Below are 18,353 nucleotides of genomic sequence, written 5' to 3'. Positions count from 1 at the left end.
CTAATAAAAACAATGCACAATTTTATTTATATATATATACATATTTATACTAATTACCAGTCGATGAATGATTTAAATTTTTAAACTTTACTTAAATTGTATTTATGCTTTTTTTTGTGTTAAACCTTAATTGAGAGCAATAATTAAATAGTTTTTACATAAAGAAAAACAGTTATAATATATAATATATATGTTTAAAGTCTTTTTATTTACTACCAAAACGCAAAAGTTTCAACTAAAAGCGAAAATTGTGAATTTGAAAGTCGAAACAGTAAATCTCTCAGTGCAAAAGAAAATATTCGCAAATAAATGTAGAAGTTTTTTTTCATATTTTTGTATTATTAATTTTATTATAATATATATTTTTTTATTTATTTCATAAATTTCACTTATAATTTTTAGTAATATTTAGTCTTTCATGTTTTTGTGTTTTATAGTTGTTTTGTAATTTTATATATATATATATAATATTTGTTTGTATGTATGTATATTATTTTCGTTATCATTCTTATTTATTGTAATACATTGCACACACAATTTATGCTATTGTTATTTATTTGCTTATATGTATGTATGTATATTTGTTTGTCTCTTTGCATAACTCTTAGTATTCATATATATGCTTTAGTAGTATATATTTTCATATTCGTCTATATACTCGCATGTATATTTATATATGTATACATATGTATGTATATGCCGTTGTGTATTTATTTTAGATTATTTATGTGTACATGTATATAGAATAACACCTGCAATGCTAACGAGTTGTAATTTTTATAATTTTACATATTTCAATACTACTACATATGTATGTATGTATGTATTACTTTCGGTAGGTGTGAGTATGCGTTGCGCTTGAGCACAAGTCATGAGCCTAGTGCAGGTGATATTTTCGAAGCGATAGCGCGTACAATGAAATGAAAACAGAAATGGAAAGTCAAATAATTATTTTGGATAAATGGAATATGTTATTTTTTATACTCTATGGCGTTAAAGAACAATATTTCTGAAAGCTTGTTTGTTTTAAAAATTTCAGTAAGTCCGTAAAATATAGTTTTCCCAAAAATCTTGTGTAAATAAAAAATTTTGCAAATATGTAAACATAGTTATAAGCGTTAGAACTCTGCAGGGATTTTAATTATCGATATATTTATAAATTCCACTGAAGCAACTTTCGGAGTCTGAAACTTTTTCGGAGTGTTAAAATTTGACTTAATTTTGCGTATGTTAATTCAGCGTACAGTGCTAATTGAAATTTTGTTTTCGGAATTATACTGAAGCACTTTTCGGAATCTGAAAACTTTTTCGGAGTGCTAAAAATTGACATAATTTTGCATATATTAAGTCAGCTTATAGATAAATTTGAAATTTTTGAAATGTAAGCGAACTTAGTTTAGGAGAGCCAAAAAATTTTTCGAAGTTAAAAATTTTAAATAACGGAGGCAGATTTTTGAAAGTACCAAATCCTTCTCACAATAAAAAAATCTTTTCGAAGCCCTCTTTAAATATTCAAGAGAAACACTTTTCGGGGTATCAAAACCTTTTCGGAGTTCTTAACTTTTGCGTAATTTTGCATAACCTAATTCAGCGTATGTATAAATGTAAAATTTTGTTTTCGAAATGTAATTAAATTGAGTTTCGGAGTGTTAAAAAAATTTTCGAAATTACCAATTTTTTTATGTTTTTTTCATGTGCAACACGTGACAAAAGAAACACTTTTCGGAGTTCTTAAATTTTTGCGTAATTTTGTGAAGTGAATTTTTAGAAACTAAAACGTTTTTATTTTAAATTTTTTGAGGAACAGGTAAAGGTCTTGAAAGTATTAAAAAATTTCGGAATAACAAAAAATTATTCCGAATTTTTGGAGTGAATTAGGTGCAACATACATATATTAAAATTTAGTAATCTTCGAAAACAGTCCACAAAAACCTCATCAAATTTTCTACACGCAAAAAATTTAATGTATAAGTTTGAGAATTGGTATACACATTTTTCGGAGAGGATTCGGAATAGCATATTTTAACATTTTATTGGCTTCAGAAACGATAATAATTGTTTTTTGTGTATTTTGAATTTTTTTATAAGCAGAATAACTCCGAATTGTAACAGAACTGCACAAATTCTTGCAGATTAAACTCTGTGCACACTTGTACTGTTGTTTACTTTGTGGCTGATGCAAATGTATATAAATATTTGAACATTTTCGGAGTCAGTGAAGTTTACACTTTTCGGAGTTTACGGACACTTTCGGATAAAAATTTCTATGCAAAGTTAAGAACATAGATGATTAAGACCATCATCAAACTTTGAAAGAAATAATTCGGAGTCTTTCGGAGACTTTCGGAGTTACACAAATTTGCATTTTTGCGAAAAACTAGGAACAAATCAAATCTTTAACAACAGAATCAAGCTTTGAGAAAAATAATTCGGAGTGTTTCGCAGTTACACCTACTCGTAATTTTCCGACAAACTTACACAAACGTTCACCATCACTTCAATTGACACAATTGTTGAAGCTCATGACTTTTGGGGTGGGTATACATTTCGTTTGCAATGCTAAAGCGTGGCGTCACTCACACCTAATGGCCGTCGTATTCTTTGGTATTCGGTTATTTTATTATAAACTGTTGTATATTTAATTAACATTTGATTTTTTTTTAATATTAACACTCTTTATACAATCATTTAATTTAGTAATTACATAAATGTCGAAAATATTTTGCCACATTTCAGTTAATTAAATTTACTTTATTTACGTTTATGGCTCTTTTACTTTTTTCGTTTTTGGAATAATTTCACTTTGTTGAAATATTAATAATAGTAGGTAGTTTCTTTTTTGGGTTTATAATTTTAATTATAATTTTATTTATAATAATTGTTAATAATAATAATAATTAATAATCGTTAAGTTATAGTAATTTTTGTTTGTAAGTAATAAGTAATCAAAATTGTAATCATAATTCATATGTATAACATTAAGTATTCCTTACACCTTGCTTTTTACTAGTTGATTAAACATTTACTACTACATACATAAGTTTTCATTTGCTGGCATTCATTTGGGGTTTTTGCACACGCTCATTTCAATTCACAACTACTTTATGAATTTTATTTTTGTTTTTTCTTGTTTTTGATTAACATTTCACATGCTTGCCACACATATCGCTAATAACAGTTAATGTCTTCAGTTGTTATACTTATTTTTGTGATTTTTGTTTTTTTTTTGTTTTTTCTTATTTCTCTAGTACTTTGTTATTTTGACATAACTTTTACAGCTTTTTACAAACAATACTACTATAACGCTCGCTCGCCATCTCTCTCTCTCCCTCTCACTGTCGCTCTATCTCTTTTATTCTGTTGCGCTTTCATATGCGACCATGCGTGTCGGAGTTTGTGTTTGTGTGTGTGTGTGTCTCAGTGTCCATCCGTATGATTTTGCGGAATAATTAGTTATTTGACTTTCGGTTGTTGGCGCTTTGTGTTTTGTCGTGTTCTTTTGCGCTCTCAATTTAGCTGCGGTGGTGCTGGTCGTTGTTTATGTGTTGGACATGTGAGTGCTAGCAGTCACATATCTATTTGTGTTTGCTTCGGATGAGTAGTGTTTCTTCTGTTTTTATGTTCTGTTTGCATTCATGCATAGGAAGGCGAGTTTATGTTGTGTTTAATACGTGTATGGTTTATGTTGTTGTTGTTTAACGCCCTCGCGCCCAGCGCAGCAGCGCATCCGCCAAAACGTCTAGGTGAGCTTTGACCTGCAAAGAAGCGGAAAGATAGAGCATGATTAGTTTAGAAAAGTTCTGCGGGTTGTGAGTAAAAATAGAAGTTATTTTTGTTGCCAAAAGCTTTTTAGCTAGAAATTCCATTTGCTAGGTGTTTCAACGAGCTATTTGTAAGTTGCAAGTTTTTCGATCTGTGCGTTAATAGCTTTGGGGTTACAGTACAAATGAAAATATGTAGATATAGTATATAAAGCATTAAAGAAAGTAGAAGTAGCTCCAATTATACATATTTTCTAAGTAAAAAATTAAAAAAAGAGTAATATTAATATAATATAATGTTTTCTAAGTAAAAACTTGAAAATAATTTTAATATTTTAATGCAAATTAGTAAAACGTTAAAACATTAAATTCGGAGTATTTCGGAGTAACACGTTTATCTAAGATTTTGCAAAAACCAGTCGCCATATACATGTGTATGTTTGCGACCACAATCCCACTTTACAAAGATAGTTCGGAATCTTTCGGAGTAACATAGATTTGCGTTGCAAAGAAGCTAGCTCCATGTACATATACATATATGCTTTTGACCACAATCCCGCTTTTAAAAATATTATTCGGAGTCTTTAGGAGTAACATACATAGGTATATTTTCACTTTTATCAAACTTTGAAAAATATAATTAGGAGTCATATACACATGTATCTGTATTTTTTGCAAAAAACTTTTTCCATATATCTTTACGACCACAATCAGACTTTCAGAGTACTATATACATATATATATGTATGTAAATATATACATACATATGTATGTACATATGTACATATTTACATTGTTTGCAAAATCTGCTACAATATATGTACATATGTATATACATACATACATACATACATACGAAATATACATACATACATATGTATGTTTACGAAAACAATCAAACTTTTTAAAAATTATTTGAAGTCTTTCGGAGTAACATATATTTGCGTTTTTGTTAAAGCTACCCTCTTATATGTTTACGTTCACAATCCCACTTTGGAAATAATAATTCGGAATATTTCGGAGTAACTTATATTTGCATTTTTGCAAAAAATTTGCCTTATATACGATTACACACGCAGTCACACTTTGTAATAAAATTCGGAGTCCTTCGGAGTAAGTTATATTTGCATTTTTGAGTGTGGTGGTATATGGTGGTAATATACGCTTTGAAAAAAAAATTTTCGAAGTTTTCGGAGTGTTCCGACGTAACTAATTCTAGTGTTTTCACGAAAAATTAATACATAACATATGTATGTGTTTACCATGACTTATTAGCCTTTAACCGTTAGCCTATAGCTAACTTTAACTTCTCATAATATAAAAATTTGAGTATCTGAGTCTCTTCGCTTTATCATACTTTATAAAAGTGTTTTTTATTATCTTAAAAAATAAGTTATTTCGAAAGCGATTTGTGGCATGACTTACCGTTTTGTAGAACATACACGATCTTCGGTCTTCATCTTCACCTTCCGGACAATCGATGAAGCCGTCGCATAGCACGTGATCGTCTATGCAACGATATCGTCCCTGCACATCAGGTGTGGGACACGCGAACCGCTCCATGCCATCCATGGCGGTAGGGCATTCTAAAAGGAGAAATTTGTAAAACATTAATGTGATTAACTAAATAAAGCATATTTAAAGAAAGAAAATTAGGTATTTTAAAAAATCGTGATAAATCTTAACCCCTAACCCATAAATAAATTCCCATAAACTTTAAAAAAGTCCCTCCTCAAGACCTCAAACCGCTTATAAATTACTTATTTGTCCTTTCATTTTCGTCATTTATCTCACATTTTCAGTGGGTTTCAATCTCTTTTGACTTTTTTCTCAAATACATATATATATTTCTTTTTGACCTTTCCATATAAACCTCAGAGAAAAATATTTTACTCTATTGTTATAAGGGGAAAACGTAGATGGTGACCATATTTTTAATTTTCAAGTATTGAAACATATTAGGATTATGCATGATTTTTTCAAATAAGCTCAATTTCGAACTTTGAAAGCAGTTATGTTTTATGACTTTGGAGTATAACTTCGAAAAACAGAGAAATTTTTTTGACTCTCCCCTCTGGAAGAAATTAGTTTAATATCACATCCAGAAAAATAATCGATTTTGTCGTAAAGTGACTAAACTTCTAAAGACAAAACAAAATATGTTTCAAAGTAATACCAATGACAGTTGCTCTGTAGCTTTAATAACAGCGTACAAACAAGTACACGACCTGTATCCTGTACTCTGATAATATACCACACAATAAACACATAATAAATTCTAATAACAAGTTGTCGTATACTTTAAAATAGCCACGAGCTAACCGCTTACTCTTGCTCTAGCTGTCTAGCGCTGTATTTATTTACAGCGAAAAGCTTGCTTAGTTACAGACCTGTTGCTCGCACAACAGATGTTTGACATATTTCGTATATGTATATATTTATATACATTTTTGTGTAAAATTATCTATTGACATTTGTCAATGTGAATTACGGTAATTTCACATTTGACGTCAGCACTTAATTGGCCTCCATTAATGCCGCGCCGTCATACTGGAGACCGGATAGATTATCTATTTTTATGACTAAATGCACACTATAGCACCACAAATTAGGTTTCAAGCACCTGTGACTGTGCACAATAAACATGCGATCATGAAAAGTTTCGTGTTAAAGATCGCATTTAGTTATGAGGTGTCAACGAAAGCAAATAAAATGTTATTAAATGTTGAAGTAGTTATTTTTGTAAAATAATTATAAAATACTTATTGTCACAAAAATCGTTAGTTGTATTATGAAGGATTTATTGCGTTTAAGAATACTCACTTGTGATGCAAAAGTTACTGTTTCACATGTTCATGAGTTACTTTTCGCTTAGCGTTTCACAAGTTCAAAAGCTATTTTCATTTGCTGTTTCACATGTTCATAAGTTGATTTTTATTTGGCGTTCCACAAGTCCACTTCGCAGCGTCACTTGTATGCCCAGGCTGAGACTACGAGCAATTTACTGCCTAACCTTGAGCTAAATGTGGTAAACGCGCACGACCACTTGACCACACTTCAGCCAAATCTAGTGGCACAGCCATAACGCTAGCTAGCTCGCGGCATGTTAGAGCTAACAGCTACCGTCCAGATCTGCATCTGTAGCCATGTCTGGCGCGCCTAGCACGAGTCACGCATACGCACGTCAACATTTACTGGCGTTTGTACGTATATACACGCCGTTGACGTAAGTCGCTACGTACATGCAGCCAAAATGACATGTCCTGTACATGTAGTACGTTGTCCTTTATTTGGTAATTTAGTTGATTTGTAAAATAATATGATGTGTGTGTGTGTAGTCGTCATTACACTCACTATACTCAGTGGCGTTGTAAAGCTAATAATATACGCTTTTGTTGTCATATTTTTCGTGTTTTTAGTGTTAAGTTTTATTTCGTTTCGTTTTTTGTTTTGTGGCACGTATGAGCAAGGTCAGTGGTCAATTGGTGTTACTCGGGGTTACTGTATATCAATAATGTGCTATCGACTTTTTGAGACTGAAAATTTAGTGCTTATTACTTTGTTGGTATTTATTTAAATATATTGCGCTTGTGTTAATGCAGGTCAACTGCCCAAAATAGTCGTTAGACTGTAAGCCTGCTAATGGGGCACTAAAAACAAAACTACAGTGGTTGATGTATGTAGGTGGAATAGAATTTTTTGAACATACAAAGACGGTACAAGAGCTTTTTTGTATACTTATATATTTTTGTATGTTTTAACCTAACTTTTTCATTTGTAGAAAGGCGCTTTGTTATGGAAATTTCTGATTTCTTTTAAGAAAAATGTTCTCAGAATACAAAATAATAGTCTTGCTGGCGACTTTAGATATTCGAAACGTCTGTAACAGCGCTAGATGGTTGGATATGATCGACGCTCTTAAAGAAAGCTTTAAAATCCTCGTTTTCCTTAGAGCCATAGTGTGGAGCTAACTTAGCAACATAAAACTGCTGTACCGTATCCATTTTAGGCACAGACGTGAAAAATATCTGGTATGACGCTATACTGAAGCTCAAACTGCCAGATGAATCGTACTTAGTTGGCTACGCGGACGACATTGCAGCAGTTATTACAGCACGAGGCACAGAAGAAGCGCGAAGAAAGCTTAATCAGGTCATGATACGGATGAAAGCTCGACTCACACAAACGCCAGTTAGCTACGGAAAAAACAAAGCTATTACTGCAAACAAATAAGCACAGACCCTTCGATATTATGCATGATCGACACAATGGGAAAAATGCTGGAGTGGATTATCTGTGTCCGACTGGAAAGTCACCTAGAAGGAGAGGCATCAAATACCCTATCAAATAACCAATACGGCTTCCGCAAAAAACGATCAACTGTCGACGCAATTAAGAAGCTCACAGGTATTGCAGAAAAGGCTATAGAAGGAGAAAGATGGATGTACGGCAAAAAAGAGTACTGCGCGGTCATAACGCTGGATGTGAAAAACGCATTTAACTCGGCGTACTGGCCCCACATACTGCGTGCGCTACAGGCGAAAAAAATACCAACCTACTTGCTGAGCATCATACAGAGCTATTTGTCCGAAAGACTGCTGCTCTATGACACAGACGAAGGTCCAAAAGAGTATACGGTAACTGGTGGTGTGCCACAAGGTTCCGTACTGGGTCCAATCTTATGGAATGTCCTGTATGATGGAATATTGCGCCTCCCGCTGCCTAAGGAAGTACAGATTATCGGATACGCCGATGATATAGCGGTAACCATAGTGGCCAAAGAACTCCACCAAATTCAGAGGATATGTAGTGAGACGATACCAAAAATAAAACTCTGGCTAAATAGTTCAAAACTACAACTCGCGGAACAAAAAACGGAAGCAGTGCTTATCACAAGCAGAAAAAAACTAGAGAATATCACCCTCAACATTGACGGACACAGCATTACAACACAAGCAGCACTAAAGTACCTTGGTGTAATGATTGACGCAAGACTGAGCTACAAAACTCACATTGAGAAAGCCTGCGAAAAAGCTGCCCGTGTAAATGCGGCCCTAACCAGAATCATGGCCAATATAGGAGGTCCAAAACAAAGCAGCAGAGCACTCTTGGCCAAGGTTAGCCAGTCAATCGTAATGTACGCCGCGCCTGTATGGGGACCAGCGCTTATGCAAAAAACATATGCAGGAACGGCACAATCAGTGTTCCGGCTAAGCGCAATTAGAACTATTAGCGCATTCCGCACGGTATCCCATGAAGCCGCTAGCATTATATCTGGGATAATGCCGCCAGACATAATGGCACGGGAACTGAAGCGGATCTATGACAAAAGCAAAAGTATTGGCAGAAAACTGACATTGGCAGAGCGAAAAGTGGAAAGACAAGAAAGCATGGAGGAATGGCAAAATCGTTGGGACACAACAACAAAGGGAAGATGGACGCACCGATTAATCGGGAAAGTACAAGAATGGGTGGAACGAAAGCATGGCGAGACAGACTTTTACATGACGCAGTTTCTGACAGGACACGGATGTTTCCGAGAGTACCTACATAGGTATGGTCATGACAATGGCGTTACTTGCTCTTTCTGTGGTAACAGTAGTGAAAATACGGAGCACATATTTTTCTACTGCCCGAGATTTAAGTCAGAGCGCCAGGCCCTGGAGATAGAAGTGGCAGGCCGGGTAACACCTGATAACATAGTGAATCATATGCTGCAAAAAAGACGAGTATGGTATGCCATGGAGAGGACGACAGCTCTGATACTGCAAGAGCTGAGAAGAGCCGAACACCAAAGAAGCAGTGAAGCTAGAGCCGCAAATAGCGAACTAATGACGTGAGCCAATAGGCTAAGCTGGCCCTGCGATGTAATGCCTAGCGGCGGTCCCGCAGGGCCTTTCCAAAAAGCTTCAGATGACGGAGTTAAGGGTTTAGTACGTAGGCGTACTGTTCCGCAAGTCCAATATAGTAAGATGTTACTTATTAGGCGTGGTCCCGAATGAGGTGCACCTTTAGCGAGCAGTACGAATCGTGCATGCTGTATACCACTAAGTATCAGTATCTATGAAAGATTCCCCCTTCGAAAACAAAAAAAAAAAAAAAAAAAAAAAAAAAAAAACCCTTCGATATAAGTATACAAAAGTCTATGGGTGTTCTCAAGAACCAAAAAGCAGTAAATTACCTAGTTGCATGACTAGACTCCAGGAAAACCTTCTGGGTACAAATCCAGCACGCCGCAGGAAAGGCAAGAGAAAATCACCTGCCAACTTAGCAGACTAATGACCAATATAGAAGACCACAGACAAGAAACGAAAAGCTCCTAATGCCGGCGATAAACAGCGTCCTATTATACGGAGCTGAGATCTGAGAAGATGTACTTAAAGAGAAAAACCGGCGTAGCATAAGGTAGTGGCCACTGCACCGCAGCCCTCAGAATTGCATCAGCATACCAAGCAGTGTCAGGCTTAGCAATATTAGTTATAAGCGGTAATGCTCCAATTGAACCTTCTGGCATACGAAAGGAAAAGCTGTGGGAGCTAAAGAAAATATGCGAAAATAACAAGAGCGCAATAGAACAAATAAAGACAGATACAATAACAACATGGCAACGAAGATGGCAGAATGAGAGTCGCTGCAGACAGTGCATATCTATTTGTGAGTTATACATCTTCATAGCTTTTTTTTAAGAATTCCTAAACTGAACTGAAGCTAAACTTATTTGGCTGCCATTCGGTTAGGATTGCTTGGAAAAGCTCCTGAATTCCTTTACTATTTTGAAGTCTCTCAAGTCAACACAACTATACTAACTCCACTTTTCCGAAGAATCTGCACACTATTTATAAACTCGGCAAAACTCAACTCTTTTGAAGTAGATTTCACCGAACTTTTCGGCATTGAGTTCGCTGCTACCGTACGTTGTCATTTTGTGTCATAGTCGTCTTTAGAAAATAAGTTGAATGAAGGTCTATGGGCACTACTAAGACCACTAAGCCCGGAAATTGGAATAACAAGGCTAATATTGTTCCAAACCTTGTTTATATTCTCTGTTTGTCTGTTTTTCTGCGCAGTCTTAGCTTTGATGTCAGTAGCGGCTCCAGTTCTTCTATGTACGACCTAGTTTCTTAGACATTGCACGTTTGTATTTATTTTTTCGCTTCTGGCCAATAAGTTGCATGAGTGTTAGCCGATCTTTACTAGGGTCACTAAACCTGGTAGCTTAAAAAATAAGTATTGCTTCCAACGTCGTCCATATTTTCAATTTGTCTTTGTATTTCCGTGAAGCCTTTGCGTTGATGAACCATATATTCTTTTCTGGCTCAAAAGTTACACGATCAGATGGACTCTAGTGAGACCACTAAGTCTGGAAACTTGGAAAATAAGCTCAATTTAGTTTCCTCATCCACATTCTCAATTTGTCCATTTCTCCGTGAAGTCTTAGCCTTGATGTCAGCAGAGGCTCCATTTTCTCCACTTCTGTACTAATTTTTCATAGAATTTGCCTCCGAAAAATGTCCCAAATTTCCATTTCATTCACAAAGAAGCCTTGGCTGGACCCTACCTCTCCCTAACTAATTTTTCAACAACAACAAATTGTTGTCACCACATCTACCTGCCTACTTAATTAAGTTGGATATTTAGTTATCTTAATTGGAGGACGTTGTCGTTACCAAATGCGTTCCAGGGTGTTCCACGGTTCCTTAGAAGGCGGGTTCTTAGTGACTTGCAACTTGCACTGATAATGCGGAAGGCTTTTTCAACCGCTTCATCCGCAGAAAAATGGATGTTTAGAGTAAAAGTTGCGATTGCATAACGATTGACGATTACAATACTACCTACGATTACAGATCGGACTATTACAGCATATAGCCGCCATACAAACCGATCGATGAAAATAATTCGCTCCAAAAATAAATAAAAATAGTATTTAAAACAAATAAATTTGGAATAGGAAAAAAATAGCGAATATATACATATGTATATATGATTATCACATATACATATGCATGAGCAAAACAAGTGAAATTCGCTGAGGAAATGCAAAAAGGGAAAATTGGAAAATGCTGCACAAATAAAAATAAGTATAAAGCCAAAACGAGTGAACCGGCGGCGCCAAGTTGTCCTACAAGTGATTTATGCTTATGTGTTTTCTAGACAGACGTGCTGGGGGTAGGTGCACCAGCCAAGTGATGAGTGAGTGTGAGTAAAGCGCCTGCTTTGTGGGCGCACAGAGAAGCAATAGAAACGCTGAGAAAAAACCGATGAACAACAGAATGAAAAGAGAATAAAAATGCAGATAAGAGGAAATCTGAGTTTAAAGACGGCTAATGAGGTAACTTATACGGATATAAAGACGAACTGAAAGTATAGATAATTGTAAAGAAAATGTGTTGATAATAAAGGAATTTAAAGAAAAATTATGAAATGAATGAGAGGCGATAGTAGAGCTGAAAAGCAAGTAAAAAAGAGAGTACAAACTGACTAGCGATATTGCGTGCCGTGAATTAGAAAGGTTTAATTAAAAAGAAGTTGGAAAACTTGTTAGACCTAGTAGACAAAATATGTTAGCCAGCGTTGCCAACCAACTCCCTTTATATATTTGGAGGTTACTCAATAAATAAGCATTAATTATAAAAAAAAGTACTTTGTTTAGATAACAAAAATATTATTTTTAGTTAACAGTATTATCAAAAAGTTGTAGTTAACATTTTGGTTTTCTTACAACAACATTATTGGTAAGACTAACTAATAAATGCTATCCCAACTATTGGCTTAAGGCACGCCAGCATTGAATTGCATAAAATGCTTGTTTTTTTGTTGTACGTTTCAACTATTTGCATTTTATGCTTGCATGGCTTTGACTCGCCAACTATTGGCGCCAAATGCAAAAACAGCAATAACTATATACTATTTGAACATAACTCGTTAGTTTGATTATAAACTCGCTGGGTAGATTTTCATGCACTCCTACACAACGTATTTGCACTAGGGAATGCTGAAGAACTTATATATTGCACATTTTATTAAATTGCTATTTACATACATATGTATGTAATGGTTGCTTTTAATTAAAAGTGCTTCAAAAAATTAAAAATAAAATATTAAAAAAATATAAATAACATATGTAGCATTTTTCGGAAAGAAATCAAAACAATATTTTCTTCGAGTATTTAATATGGCAACGCTATTTCTGAGTATGTCAAATACATGAAATATTTTCTTCGAGTATTAAATATGGCAACACTGTTTCTGAGTATGCCTAATATAAATTAGTCTTCTTTTAAATTTGTTTGATAATTTTTGAATATAATATTTTCAGAAATAATTACTTGAATATACAATATGGCAACACTGTTTTTAAAACCTGGTTTTCGATAAACATGACAAACTTTTTATTAATTTTTCGAAGATAAAATGAGCTAATTTAAAAATAAATTTCAAAATTAAAAATAAATTTGAATTTTTTTAGATAATTTTTGAATATTTTATTTTCAGAAATAAATACTTGGACATGTGATATGGTAACACTGTTTTCAAAATCTGGTTGCTGAACATTTTTTCGCTAATTCTATTTTAAATTTTGCGAAAATGAAATGCACTAATTTGAAAATAAATTTCAAAATAACTGAAATTAAAAATAACTTTCAAATCAATAAATTTCAAAACATCACCCTTGTTTTCGAACTTAGTTTACGATAAACATGAACATAATTTCATTAACTTTTTGATAATTTTTCGAAAATAAGTTCAAAGGAATAGTACACCTTTAAATAATTTTCGAAAAAAGCAAAGATTGTTATTAACATTTAACAAACAATATGGCAACACTGTTCCACAACTTAGTTTGCGATAAATGTTGTGGTGCCTGTAGCAAATAAATTTTATAATTTTTCGAAAACGAATACTTACAAAATATTTATTTTAATAATTTTTCAATATGCAAACACTGGTAACACTGTTTTTAAAGCCTATTTTCTGGAAAGGATATAGTATATATTTATTTTCGTAATATTTTCAAAATCATATACAGTAGAGGCCCAGCTAATCCGGAAATTTTAATATAAGGAAATTTTCGAAAGACATATCAGAACTATGTATTATGAAAAAATATTTATTTTTCTTTTGTTTCTTATAACAATAATACACATGTTCAAAAAAACAAAGAAAACTTAAACCAATAAAGCATAAAAGCGTTTTAATAAACATGTTTCTTAGAAAGGATAGAGAATATATACAAGGGACATTAGAAATTTTTCGTTTAACATTTTTTCAAAATTATATTATTGCTTTTGAACTCCTTTAATAATTTTTCAAAAAAAAAATTTTTCTTCAATATGGCAACACTGTTTTAAAAGCTAATTTGCGAAAAATATATGAACAGTTGAATTTAATAACTTTGAGAATTTTCTAAAAATTAAGTTTTAAGTGATTTAAATGTAAACAGTTTCAATATGTGATATGGCAACACTGTTTCATAACTTAGTTGGCGATATATTTTCGTATGCTTTGATTTAATAACTTAAATATTTTTGAGCAAATAAATACGTATGAAATATTGTTTTTTAAAATGTTTTAATATTCAATATGGTAGCACTGTTTTCAAGGCTTAATTTCCGAAAAGCATGCGTGAGTATATTTTCGTTATTTTATCGACAATTTTCCAAAAATAAATAATCTCCTTTGAACTCCTTTCATAATTTATCCAAAAAAAAAAATTTCATCAATATGGCAACACTGTTTTAAAAGTTAATTTCCGATAAATATATAGACAATTGGATTAAATAACTTTGAGAATTTCTCAGAAATAAAGTTTTAAAAACTTCTCAAATTATTTGTCCAATAGATCTATATGCATTCCTGCATTCCAAAATTCAACAAAAATAACGTTTTCCACTTTATTTGCCACAAAAATATGCAACGCAGAGTATTTGCCATTGTTAAAGCGCCTTACCGACAACATCCTATTATGGTTACTCATACGCCCTGGCTTCCGCAAGCTATAGCACACGCAAGCACACAAAGGCGACGGCTTAAAGTTCAATTTAAATAGTAAATCTTGCATTTGCAAAATCAACATAAGTAATGCAATGCGTTTATCCTACAATCAGTTCGGTGTTGAATGTTGAAATCACGGAAAAATAAATATACGGTATAAAATGTAGCCGGAAAAAGTGCGCCTAAAAGCCTGCCACGCTCAGATTGCATGTGTCCCACATAGCGTAGCGTCTAGCTTGCCTGCTGTGCATGCCGACTTGCGCCGGCACACGCAAGTGTGTGCGTACAAGCGTGCGTAATGCGATGAATTTCGATGTGCAAGTCGCTTTTTTTTATTTATTTCTTATATATTTACATTTTTTTCGTCTTGATTTCTTTTGCTTTATGCCTTTTTTTGCCTATTTTCTACACATTTGTACTCTGATTGCTCAGGCATTGCGTGCATTTGTTTGCCGCATGGCTGTAAGGTGCACAATCGCTAAGCACCAACATGCATGTTTACATACTTACTGCACGCATTTGCTATTTTGTAAGTGAATGGTTTGAATTGAAATCAAATACTTTTACTGTGAGCATTTCAAATGAGAAATGAAGTGGCGAGAAAAATTTGTGTTCTACAAAGTACATACATATTTGGATATATTTACATAAAACTGAAAAAGTATTCATGCCAAAAGTTGTTAACTCAAACTGAGCTATAAAAGCAGTGCTGCCATTTTGAATTTTGTACGCAAATAATTTTTAATTTTATTTTTCTGTTTTTACTGATAAAAAAACTCTAAAAACCAATGTTGCCTATAATTTTCATAACATATGTATGTACTGAAATTCATGGAAATGGAATTGAACCTCTCCAAAATATCGATTTATCGCATTTTGACCGAACATTTGGGCTTACGAAAGCTGTGTGCACGGTTTGTTCCACACAAATTGGTAGACGACCAAAAATTGCTCAGAATCCAACATTCGAAAACAATTATTTTACCAAAAACCACATTTTAACCTTGAACCACTCCCCGTATTCACCTGATATGGCACCGTGCGACTTTTTCCTTTTCGGAAAAATGCATTTGGCAAATGCACAAGGAAAGCGTTATGCAGACGTAGAGGCCATTCAAAAGGCTTGCACCTACCGGCCAACGCGCTAAAATACTCTTTCGACATGATTTTAGACCGTGCAAAAAGCTGTATTGAAGCAAAAGAAGACAATTTTGACTAAAATTAATTGATTTTGCCGAAAACACCATTTGTTTCGTTTTTTTTTAAGTGCTGTTTACTTTGGAAAGTACCTTGTATATTGAAAGTAAATAGTTTTTAATTTTATTTTTTGAAAAATTCGCAAAAAAAATTTTTTTTTTTCAAAATGTATAAAATTTTTTTTTTAAATATGTTCCGAAAACTTATTTTTTTTAATTTTAAATATGTTCCTAAATTTTTTTTACATTTTATTAAAAGAAAAAAATTCTAAATAAATTCCTAAAACTTTTTTTTAATAATTTTATTTTAAAATAAATTTAATTTCGTTCTAACAAATTTTTTGTTTTTTAAAACAATAAAAATATAAATTATTTACTTGCAATATTTAATGTGGCAACACTGTGCCAGAGTTTTTTTTCGATATTATTCTATACTTAAAGTATTACTTTAGACATAGGAACGGTTCGATTAAATATTTTTTTTTCAAAATTAGAAACAAAAATTATTTGAAAATAATTAAAAATTTTGTATATTTCAAAACAAATGTTTCTAAAAATACATTGTTATGTGGAAGTTGTACCATTTTCATAAGCATTAAATAAATTAGAAGTGTGTAATTTTCAAAAAAGTATGTGCATACATATATGTAAATGCTGTTTAAAAAAATACAAACATATACATTATATATTTTTACAGATTTTAATATATTAAAAAAAAGAAAAATTAAAAAAAAACTTATTTTAAAATAATAATTAAATATAAATTATAAATATAAAATATAAATTTTAAAATAATTTTTTTTTTAATATTGGAAAGCACTTTTTCTCAAATATATTAAATTTTTATTATTATTTTTAAAATATTGGAAATTTTTTTTTTTTAAATATTGGTAAAAAATTGTATTTAAAAATAATTTAAAAAAAATATTAAAAATCTAATATTTAGAAAATTTTAATTTTTTAATTTTGTGTATTTGAAAAAATGTTTCTACAAAAAAATTTTTATATGGAACTTAGGTTTCTTTCAATGTTTTAAAAAATATTAATTAATTTTCTGAATAGCCACAAAAAATTTGTAAATATATGTCTTTAATATTCTTTAAACTATATATACTCTCCGTTTGAAAGATCTGATAATAATCTTTTGTAAATCTTATTCCAAAAACCACTATTTATGGTTTACTGTGAACAAATTCGATTTTAAAGCAAATTCATTTTTTTTATTTTCAAAATTTAGCTTCCTTTCATTGCAAATGTTAAAACGGCTATGAAAACTTCTGAAACTGGACCAAAAAACATAAACAAAAATGTTTGTGTGTTCTTTGATTTTCTTTATTTAACGTAAATAGAGGCTTTAACACAGCCTACAGCTTTACAGAACTTGTTTAGAGAATCTAAGTAAATCAAAAATATATAAATTAAATATTCTTTAACATACAATAACTTTATATATATCCTGAGATACGCGAAAATAATATGAAAATATTATTTTACAAGTTCTACGCGGTCAAAGTTAAGCCATTTATGAGTGCTCAGATAAGTGATTGCTATGGTACATTCTATGTTACTCATACGGCATGGTGTACTATATGAATACAGTACATTTGCATAAATTTAACAGCGTATAACTTTTAAAGGAATGTATTCGTTCAAAAAATTATTGGATTTTTTTTGTAGCGCGAAAAATGTTTTCGATTTTTTTTTATTTATACATATACCCTGCACAGAGTATATTAAGTTTGTCACGAAGTTTTTAACACCCAGAAGGAAGCGTCGGAGACCCTATAAAGTATATATATAAATGATCAGTATGTTGAGTTGAGTCGATTTAGCCCGTCTTTCTGTCATGTCCGTCCGTCCGTCCATCTGTCTGTATATATGTATACGAACTAATCCCTCAGTTTTCAAGATATGGTTTTGAAATTTTTTTTTCAAGAAGCTGCTCATTTGTCGGAACTGCCGATATCGGACCACTATAACATAATAACATATAGCTGCCATACAAATGCTGAACTTTCGGAAAAAAATTTCTTGTATGGAAAACTTTTGCATTTGAAAAGATATATTCACGAAATTTGGTACAGATTATTTTTTAAAGCAACAATGTAATCTGCGAAGAAATTGTTCAGATCGGTTAACTATAGCATATAGCTGCCATACAAACTGAACGTTCGGAAAAAGTTCTTGTATGGAAAACTTTTGCATTTGACGTGGTATCTTCACGAAATTTGGTACAGATTATTTTCTGAACCTGCGAACAATGCAATCTCCATACAAAGAACGTTCGTTTAGATGGAAAACTTTTGCATTTGACGTGGTATTTTCACGGCAAAGCAAAAGTAGCGTGATTTAGTTTTATAATTAGTGTAAAGGTTATTCAATCCTTATTTTTAGGGCAAAAACT

The 18,353-nt window shown here is 32.3% G+C and overlaps 1 protein-coding gene and 1 long non-coding RNA gene across 6 annotated transcripts in view; one reads left to right on the top strand and one right to left on the bottom strand.

The window, feature by feature from the left end:
* Window positions 1–505: 505 nt before the first annotated feature.
* The window catches only part of LOC126756676 (homeotic protein female sterile), a 154,516-nt gene continuing 136,668 nt past the window's right edge, over window positions 506–18,353 (bottom strand). For all 5 annotated transcript variants that reach the window (XM_050469915.1, XM_050469916.1, XM_050469917.1 and 2 more), the window contains 2 exons: window positions 5,187–5,347; window positions 506–3,755 (listed from right to left, as the gene is read on the bottom strand). In XM_050469915.1, coding sequence (XP_050325872.1) covers window positions 3,696–3,755; window positions 5,187–5,347 — 221 coding nt within the window. In that variant the 3' untranslated portion in view covers window positions 506–3,695. The remainder of the gene's footprint in view (window positions 3,756–5,186; window positions 5,348–18,353) is intronic.
* The window catches only part of LOC126756715 (uncharacterized), a 96,100-nt gene continuing 79,823 nt past the window's right edge, over window positions 2,077–18,353 (top strand). Inside the window, exon 1 of the long non-coding RNA XR_007666630.1 lies at window positions 2,077–2,169. This is a non-coding gene — a long non-coding RNA (uncharacterized LOC126756715). The remainder of the gene's footprint in view (window positions 2,170–18,353) is intronic.

This window comes from Bactrocera neohumeralis, chromosome 4 (genome assembly GCF_024586455.1).
Source record: "Bactrocera neohumeralis isolate Rockhampton chromosome 4, APGP_CSIRO_Bneo_wtdbg2-racon-allhic-juicebox.fasta_v2, whole genome shotgun sequence".
Taxonomy (NCBI): domain Eukaryota; kingdom Metazoa; phylum Arthropoda; class Insecta; order Diptera; family Tephritidae; genus Bactrocera; species Bactrocera neohumeralis.
The sequence above is the reverse complement of the archived record's forward strand: the minus strand, read 5'-3'. Positions and strand labels throughout refer to the sequence as shown.